The 10,267-nt window shown below is 41.4% G+C and overlaps 1 protein-coding gene across 2 annotated transcripts in view; it reads left to right on the forward strand.

Annotated features, from left to right (window-relative positions):
* CNTNAP2 (contactin associated protein 2) overlaps positions 1 to 7,209 on the forward strand; it is a 2,169,461-nt gene extending 2,162,252 nt beyond the window's left edge. For both annotated transcript variants that reach the window (XM_078663547.1, XM_078663548.1), the window contains one exon: positions 5,912 to 7,209. In XM_078663547.1, the coding sequence (XP_078519673.1) occupies positions 5,912 to 6,111 (200 nt within the window). In that variant the 3' untranslated portion in view covers positions 6,112 to 7,209. The remainder of the gene's footprint in view (positions 1 to 5,911) is intronic.
* Positions 7,210 to 10,267: the final 3,058 nt, after the last annotated feature.

A 10,267-nucleotide genomic window follows, 5' to 3' on the forward strand; every position in this document is an offset into this window, starting at 1 on the left:
ATCAGGTATATATATTGGACCTTCAGAACACACCTGGATCTGTGAAAGTTACAGAAGAAGGAGTGCCCTGCTACATGAAGGTCTGCCTTGCTGTTTAAAAAGAAAGACTGAACCTGCTTGCCTTCACAACAGGCTAATTAGAGTGACTCCTAGGGTCAGTTGACTGACCTCCTGCGTGAGCCACAGGCACACAGCAAGTTGCAGAAGCTTCCCAGCAACTTGCCCAGTTGATGTGCTGCAACTTGACCTGTCTGTACCTGCAACTGGATCTGCTTGATCCCTGTTGGCCTCTGCTGGAGTGTGTCTGGGATCACCAAGAGATGCCTCTCCTGGTCCTGGACCCTTGACTGCTATCAGAGTGCACTTCTCCTGAAGAAAAGGTGAAAATCCTGACGTTCGGGCTCCTTGCAACTGCAAACTGGCCTGTTAGCATCAAGACTCTGCTGCCCCGAACAAGTGCCAATGTGAAGATCTGGTAACACCTGCTCTTTGGGCTACAGCGACCATCAACAATAAATGGGAATGACAGCCTGAGGTGACTGCCAGCGCAAAGCTACAGCGACTGTCCACAATGCTCAACCGGCTCTTTGTGCTACAGCAGTGACAGTCCATGACGCCTGGCTCGCTCTTCGGGCTGTATTACCGACCATCTGAAACACTCTCACCTGCTTCTTGCAGCCTCCTCCAACGCAAACGGAACTCTTTGTGCCGGACTTAGAAGGTAAGTTTTCAGTGGGACTAAGCTGTTCCCTGTATCTGACCCATGCTCCACCTCAATCAGCCAGAACTTGTGACTTTCCCCGGTCTAGCACGGTCAGATGACCGCAAGTGCCGTGTTGTGCTTTTATGTGTTACTTTCACTAGAAATTTGTCAATTGACTATCTCCGGTTCTACTGATTTTTGTCATTCTGTTATTTTATTTATTAAATTGACTCTAATCTTTTTTAATTGCTTTGCAATTTTCCTTTTGTTTTTACTTTATTACTTTTTGTGTGATCCAAAAATACTTTACGCTTTGCCTTTAAGTTAAGCCTGACTGCATTTGCACCAGACTACAAGAGGGTTAAGCATAGGTTAATTTATTGATTTTTGTGGTTTACCCTAACAAGGATTGTGGCTATTGCCTGAGTGAGGCTTTCATTCCCCTCACCCAAATAACCTAATTTGTTACACTCATAAATTCCGTGATGGGTCAGCTCGGGTAAAAATTCTACATAAAATGCTGTTCTTGCAGAACGGTACATCTTGTGTTAAAATTTCACCTCAAAGTTTTGCAACGTAGTGTAATGGCGTAATCTCAGTAATTTTGTGTAAATGTCATTACGTAAAATGTCCAAACTTACATAATTTCTCCAGCAGAATTACCATTTTTCTCAGTCATAGTTAACAGACAAATATCCTTGAATGGTTAATTCCAACAGCTGAAATATTTTGGCTGATAGGGAAAGTGAGTGGGTCTCCTATGCTGTGGAATCTAGGGAGGGATAGCGAGCCAAAGAAGAAAAAAATCTTCTCACCAGGATGCTTGATCACAGAAAGAAATATAAATGTGTGCAAATCTGTACACGTAAAGCTGTTTCATGGCAGTATTGGCTTTAATTAATGAATCACTTAAAGTTTCATTATGACACAAATGTATTCCTTTTTAGGTGAAATGTAAGGGTGTTACTAGATACGTTTTAGAGTGTGTGCTTTTAATGGGCACTTATACAAATACTTGCACTAGTGTAAGAAATTGGGTTACTGGATGATTGGGGTGAAACCCTACTGAAGCTGCAACCACAATCCTTGTTAGGGTGAGGCACAAACCAACCCTAAAATTAACCCATGCTCAACCATATGGTAGCATGTTACAGAGCAGTCAGGCTTGACTTAGGGGCAATGTGCAAAGCATTTATGCAACACTTCTAATAGTAATAAAGTGGAAAATACCACACAAAAAGGATCCAACACCAAGTTAGAACAATAGAGATATTTTAAGCAAGACCAAAACAAAAACATTTCATTCAGCAGAACCTGAGATTTGGAGTGCTGCTCAGCGCAGGAATAGTAAGTCCGTGTGAGTTGTGTGTGTGCCTGGGAAGGGTAAAGTACAAGGATGGAGCCATACTGTGCAATGCATGTGCAATTAGTACATGTACTGGGTGTATGTATACTTGAGAGGAGTACATTTAATGAGAGACATAGTGCTGTCCAGTGCGTGAGCAGGGACAGCATATGCTGGGTGTATTTATGCTTGCACATGAGGGTGAAGAGTTGTGCAGCACGCACTTAGTGGGTGTGTGTGCTGGCAGTGTGCGTGTTTGTAACAAGCACACCCGGTTAAAAATTGAAAAGCTTCAATGCTGAACAGTGCTCACAGATTGAGTGTTTGTACTGAATGCATGTGTACATGTAAGGGTACAATGCATAGAGGTAATAGTGCTGGACCAAAAGTGTGCTGTGAAAGTACACTGAGTGAGGGTGCCTGCAATGGTACATCATATGATTAACTCTGCCTTCCATTTAGAGAAGCCCAGGCCTACCTGGTAATGACAAGATGAGGAGAGGAATCCCCTAGACAGTTTTTTGTATTGCTGCATTCCTGTGATCTGAATGGGGGCACGCTGAAGGAAAAGGAAAGAGACTTCCTTAACATTTCAAAAGACTGCTCTTTGATTCTTTGATAGATCACATGAAAGGGGCCGGCACACATCTGAGGAAGGGAGATGTGGCTGATAAAAGAATTATAGAAAGTAGGCAACGCCATATGACAGGAGGGCTGCTGAGGTGTGGACAATTGCAACTGAAAAGTCTATGTTGTGTCCGGAATATTCTGTGGTCACCCTTTATGTCAAGGGGGGCTGTTAGGACTAATTATGCACCTCGTTGCATGTGTAGAACTAGAAATAAAATATAATTTTTCTTATGAAAGTAAGTATTTGGTTGGACATTGATTGATTGTTCATACTGTTTGCACTTTGATGTACCAGTTGTGTACACGGACCTGTATGTACATCCCACCCGAGGGAGCCTTGACTGCTCGACCACACCTACCACTGAGAGTCAAGTGGGAAAGAGGTACTTGGCCCAGTTGAGCAGGATCCATAGTAGGTCGGCCCCGGACATCTGGATTAAAAGGCCTCAACCACCACCGTCGGGCCCAGTAGCCCTACATGCCTCGTGGTCTTCTGAAAAGGGTTCTGACACAATGGATCACATGCCAATGATATCATCAGTCACACTAGTGCTAAAAATACCTTATTTGTACAATGCTGAAAACAATTAAGTGTTGCGCTGTGGTGCAAAGATGAGTAAGCGTTTTGTGTGTACGTTTTGTACTCAAAGCCACACTCTGGTACCAACCTTCACAAGCAGACAACAGGCTAAGAGTGAACTGTGTAGTATGTTTAGATTTGTGGAAATTATGCATATAAATGTTGTTTCAGAATGCTTTTATTTGACATTAAGGTTACAGGCAAGGCCATATTGGGCTACATTGGTTGAATTTATTTAATAAAGCCTTGTGTAGAATTCTAGGGGTGTTTGCACTGTTCTAACCTGTAACACCCTCTTTGCATAGATTACCTGGAGTTTCACTCTATGTGGTACACTCTTGTTTCAATGCTGCACTTACATCAACATACACCACAAAAATGCTTTTGCATGCGAAAGATCATCAATGGTGTAGCATGCGCCACATTGTATCAGATTGGACGTTTTAGCATGATGCACGCGCCTGACCTAACTTAATGAATCTAGGCCATTATATACTCTAGTATACCATGCAGTATAGTGTATATACATCATAAACAAAGTATTCATTGTAGTCTTGTTATGTAGCTGTTCTTTAGACAGTACAGATTGCTGCACTTTTTTATTGATCCTTGAATGCCTGGTATGTCTATATGTAGTGGAAATGTTGGACGGTGTGTGTTGAGAGAGATGTGGAGGCATGATTCTACGTTCTCTCTAAATATCTATAATCTATAGACTGAAGATTATGTGGCCCATTTTATGGTATTGGAACTTGCGTTGCCTGGCAACTGTATTGCTGCTGAATGCAGTCTAATTTCTAGGATATTATTCTTCTGCTTTGCAAGAATGTCTTGAAGTTTAAGAGATTCAGTTAATTATATCATGTTCAGATTTTGGGATATATAAATATACCAAAGAGTTCTAGTATCCTACATTTTAACAAATATCTGCGAGCAAAGCATATTTTACTTCTGGCGGCACATACATAATCATGGAATACTTAAAAAGTGTCTTAATATATATTGTACTAACAGTGTATGATCTAGCCCCAGATGACATTCTGAATCGTTTTACTTATGACGAAGTGACTGTTCACTGTTTGTTTGGCCATACAGATATATGGATAAGCTAGTGTAGAAATGTGTTCTAATTTTATAATGTACCTATACACTTTAGTTTGATCTTATTGTTTGCCTATCTTATTGGTATACATTTGTTGAATGAAATTCGTTCTGTTTATTCAATGTAACAAAGATCATGTGTCTGCTTTAGACTTTCTTGGTTAGGCAACAATCTTCTGGTATTCCCCCCCCTACCATCACCACCCTCCGTATAGGGTCAATTTCTATCATTCTACAGTCACAGATATTTCTTTGCTTTTAAAATGTATGGGGGTTCTACATGTGCAATATACTTACAATAATGAAACAAAGACAAGTAAGTGTGCACTGTGTTCTTCCAATAAGTCCTACGTTCTTCTTTTCACATGTAATATTTTATTCCATTTGTGAGTTCTAATAGCTCAGTTTAAACCTGGGTCTTAGTAGTGCAAAGGGTCATGCGCCTGATTTAGTGTTTGGTGTATGGGTTACTCTATCAGAAACCAGACAGATATCCCTTCCACCTTATTACAAGTGGGATATATCATGTTATAACAAAATCAACTTGTAATAAAGTGAACATGTTTCTTGCGGAGTACCCATCCACCAACTCTAAATCGGGCTCGAAGTGATGCAAGTCAGAGTACCTTTGAAGAAAGATCCATCTCATTAAATATACATTCAAGACAGGTTTTTCATTAATGCATTGTCAAAATTGTCTCTGAAAGTACACACATTTTTCAGTTGACCTCTGTGACCTACTTTATCCATAGTTTCTGTCTATAAAGTTTTAAGTAACATGCAAATTAGCAACATTATGCTGTTATTTGAAGACTACTACGCAAAGATTATGGACCTGATTACGATCTTGGCGGATGGGATACTCCATCACAAATGTGACGGATATCCTGTCTGCCGTATTACAAGATCCATAGGATGTGATGTATCTGGTAATACGGCAGACGGGTATCCGTCAAATTTTTTATGGAGTATCCCATCGGCCAAGATCGTAATCAGGCCCTATATGTACATTTCCACCCAAGCATAGAGGCCAAAAGATCAGAATCCTCAGTCTATCAAAATGATGTGCAAGGGTCACCCTAGCCTTTACCCAGGAACCATCTTGATGGGAAAGAGGGGAATGCAGCAGGAGGTTCTTCTTGCAAGCCACTGGGCCTGTTAACAAAGGCATTTTGGAGCGCATTACTTAGTACTCCAGTAGTAATAGTTTCTCAATCATAGATTTCTCAGGGACTATTCATATATAGTTAGTACAAGTAGAAAGGACTGTGCCCTAGTTTCACTTTTACTAATAGAAAGTTGGACGCCAATTCACAAAGCCACGTAAAAGTTCAAGAGAATACTTCAGCAGCACTGCTTCCCTTACTCATAAATATTTTTGTGAACTGGACCCAACATATTTAAATTGAAGGGAAATCAATTCTTCTTGCCTTGTGTATATCTGAAAGGCTATAAACAAAATGTAGCAAAGATTCCTAATGTGAAATTATTGCAGCCCATTGAATATTTCCGCATTCTTACTATTTATGATTTTTTTTTCTGTTCCCCACAGGTGTCATCGCTGTTGTGATCTTCACCATTCTATGCACCCTGGTATTCCTAATTCGCTATATGTTCCGCCACAAGGGAACCTATCACACGAATGAGGCTAAGGGAGCCGAGTCAGCCGACACTGCGGATGCCGCCATTATGAACAATGACCAGAACTTTACTGAGACCATTGACGAGAGCAAAAAAGAATGGCTGATCTAGCTGGAGCATGGAAATAGCATGGGAAAGCAAATACATCCCTGGAGTGTGGAGAAAGCAGAAAGCGCCCAGCTTCAGACTTCTCAGCACCTCTTCAAATGAATCGTACAGTTTAGCAAATAAGCAACTGTCAAAAAGACTTGGAGAATGTAAAAAAAATAACTTTTTAATATTTATTTCCAACTGAGCTGACTCTTATGTCTTTAAATAAAATCAGCGTTCACAGTTACAGTATTGGTTTAAAGAAATCAGTAATGCTTGCCACTTTATTGAGAGTTTAGAGTAATCAAGTTACCCGTGATGATGTGAGGGCCAGTTTTCTACTATTTTTTATAAGGCCTTCAAATGTTAATAAATCTGCTATGAGCACAGTTGACTAAAAGTCAAACGAGCACACACACAGACACAACGGGACGTGTATGAGTGCATGTGTGTGTGCACATACATATATACCTCTCTATTCTGTATGCACACACATTCACATGTCCTTTCCACGTTCTCTTCAGTCCAGTGTAACACGATTTACTATTAAAATGGAAGGTTTGTATAAGAAGTTGGCACCCCCTCCAACAATGCCAACCAATGTCTGCCATTATTTGTTATTGACTACTGCCAACATTCTGAGAGTTTGCATTTGCCAGTGGTAGGCGACGTTTGCATATTACTTTGCTGATTCTGCAATGAGACAAATGTTTGATACAACAATATGTTGTCGGATTTATCTTGCCTTGGATTTCTTTTGGAAGAGTGGGCTCTTTGAATGTTTAACAGCGAGGCTTGTGTTTTAAAAAAAAATTATTCATAAAGCAGTTCAGTGGAGCCTATGTGACAAAATTATTCAAATAAATTGAAACATGTATTGCTCTAACAAATTAAATAAGAAATTAGATTTAGACGTTAAAATATATGGGCGGCTTGTATTCTCTTGTTGACTATAGCGATGATGTTATAGAGCTGCATACTGCAATAATGAATGCCATTTCATAGCTGCTGGTATTGTTTACACAGCATTTCTGTTGCGTTATAATGCAAACATGTTCTTGGTTTATGTTCTTCCATTAAAACTATTGTGTGTGGAGACTATTGTTTCCCATAAAAGTAGCTACTATGGCAGAACATTGCTCTCCTCTTTTTGCTTTTGAAATGTTATGAAAACATCTATAGAGTTTCCTGTAGGCAGACATTGTTATTTTTAGGTTAAGCCCACTATTTTGACATCCTAGCGAACATTCTTCAATAGAATGATATAGTTGTATGAACAATTTATAGAGCTGTGAATATATAACAGGGCTTGCCATGGTAGGCATTCACCTGCCACTCTAAGACGTCCATTAATTGGATTGCAGCACATAATTCAACAATGCACCACAAGGTACTACATCTACATTCATGCCCTTTGGCTGGTCAGTTAACTAAGAGGAAATCGCTTACTTCCTACTACAAACTGTGGTGGAGTTCCCACACAATTAAACAATCTAGTTCCTAAATAGCAAAAACAGGTGTCTGTGAGAAATCCTGAGCTTACTCTTTGTAACGGTGGCTTAAGTGACAAACTTCCCTTACAAAACAAAATACAGGTTTATTATTTCAGCAGCACCAAAACATCAATAAAGAAATACATTGAATCACTTCTCAGACCAAGTTAGTAAAAAAAGAAGAAACCCTCAATAAACAATATGGCATTTGAGACCCACAGACAATGAAGCTAGTATCAAGTACGAGGCAATGGTTCATCTTGGCCAACATTTTTACCTTTGGACAAAAACAATTTTTGACACTCAATCCTTGAGTGGGGGAAAGGCTCAAAGGTATTATAGTCGAACTTTGATGCCAGGTTGGATACCTTCATTTTGAGGAGTCGCAGTAGCTGTGACCTTTGCACTACAAAAACCCAAGTGGGACAAACCTGGAAAAGTGGTCACTGGCAGTGCTTCTTTTTCAATGAGGCTTGGCATCTGATCACTGTCATCCATGAATAAATAAACTGTAAGAGCCAACTTCAGCAAACGTTTAATCACTTCTTCTTGGGTAATCAAGTGTTCCCATCCTTACAGAAACTTCTCTTGGGTTACCAGGCTGTGGATTTTAGTGGGAGGCAGACTTTGCAACCGTTTTCTACAGGACCACAGGCAAAAAGTCCAGTACCACCGGGTCCTGCCGACTTACTCCAAGGCAGCTCAACACACTTTTCTTGGCACACTTTTCTCACTTCCCAACCCCTGTAAGATTTAGTACATGGGAGAGGCTGTCCTGGATCAGTCCTGAGCACCCCTTTTGTCCTTGTCGGAGTCCAGGAACCAGCTTTCCTTATCCTTGAGAATGACTTTAAGGTTTGGAGATTGATCAAGAATCATGTTTCTCTCAGTTGTTCCTCAGGTGACCGAAGTAAGCCTTCTGCAACCTTTTATGGTCTTCTTCATTTTCAAACAGCATTTCTCACTCAGTTAATGGAACCCCAAATTATAGGGGTAACACAGCAGTGAATGGCAGAAATCACTAAGCTTATCCTAGCAAAGTTCCCAGACTGTTTCTACCCAAAACATTTAGCACTTCCTCTGCCCTATAGGCAAAGCCATCTCTGTAAGGGCTAATTCAAAATGGGGGGAAGGGATCATCAGGCCCATTTGGCTTAGTGAGCTGCCTACGCCTACCTTTGGACTTGTCCTTTCTAGTTACATGCCTCCCTCCCAACTTCAAAGAGAAACCCTCTCCAGATAGTCACATCCTCCATTGTAACCCAACAGGTGCAAGGAGACAGTATGGCCGGGTACAGCCTGCACCATCGGGGAAGCAGTGTGCAGCTGGCGATGTGTCTGTTCCAAAGAGCTGCAATGCAGAGTCCGGCATTGTCGAGGCTGCCGTTGACGAGAGATGCAAAGACCTGGACTGCAGATGTGCCATGCAATCTGTGATGCATCAGTTCCAAAGACTTTGGGGGTGATGCAGGTCTTCTGTGACGGGTCCAATCCATGCAGCAGCGGCAGTGTGTTGGTTCTGCTCGAGGATGCGCCCTAAGCCGAGAAGAAGCATGTGTTCTGCTCAGGGATGCATCACTAAGCAGAGAAGATACATCGGTTATGCTGGCAAGTACCTTAGGCCTACTTCCAAATGTTCATGACTGGAGTGGCACCACTTGGTAGAGAGGACTCACAGATGAGAGAGTACAGGTCCAGGTGCAAGATCGTTGTAAGCCTGTAATGTCCCATATGTTTCAGATCAGGAGGACAACCAACTAGCCTTTGGAGTCACTTATCACCCAGGCAAGAGGGCAGCAGGTCAGCACATCAAAGCAGGAGTAGGCTGAGTAGCAGTCCAGCATAGTGGCAGTCCTTCATCAGCACAGCAGTACTTCTTCCTGGCAAAGTATCCAAAGGTCCAGAAGTGTACTGAAGTGGTGGTGTCTGAGGTCCTTCTTTTATACACACTTGTGCCTTTGAAGTGGGGGGAAGCTTCTAGAGGCATTACTTTGAAGTGCACAGATGTCCTGCCTGGCCAGCCTTGGCTCCAGACTAACTACAACGGGTATATAGCCCTTTGTGTGGGAACAGGACACCGCCTATTTAGGTGCAAGTGAGTCTCCTCTCTCCAATCCTGCCAGTGATGGTCCACCCGGTCACACCTAAGCTCCCATTGTGTCTGGCTGTCTAGGAGGACACACAACCCCCAACTGCCAACTACACCCAGTCATTTGACCAGAGACCGACTGCAGGCACTAATTGCTGAAGGCAAGATAATGCCAACTTTCTTAAAGTGGCATTTTCAGAATTGTAATTTAAAACTCCGAATTCACGAATAGTTAGGATTTTAAATTTCAATTCCAGAAACATCAAACGTGGACCAGTTATATTTTCCCATTTGGAAATTTCACCTACAGAATGTAATGAGGTAATCCCAATGTTATCCTTTAGGCCTTGCAATAGTGAAAAACAAATTTAGAAGTTGTTTACTAGCGGAACATGTAAACCTTACAAGTACATGTCCTGCTTTTTAAATACATTGCATCCTGCCCTCTGGTGACTTATACGTATTAAAAATGAAGGCTAAGGGCCGGGCAAAAGGTTTATTTTCAAAATCACACCAAAAAGGAGCTAGAGGTACGCCTGTCACACATCCTCCACAAATAGTCTGTATCACACAACTGGTATGGAAGGGATCTTTT

The sequence above is a fragment of the Lissotriton helveticus genome, chromosome 10 (assembly GCF_964261635.1).
Source record: "Lissotriton helveticus chromosome 10, aLisHel1.1, whole genome shotgun sequence".
NCBI lineage: Eukaryota > Metazoa > Chordata > Amphibia > Caudata > Salamandridae > Lissotriton > Lissotriton helveticus.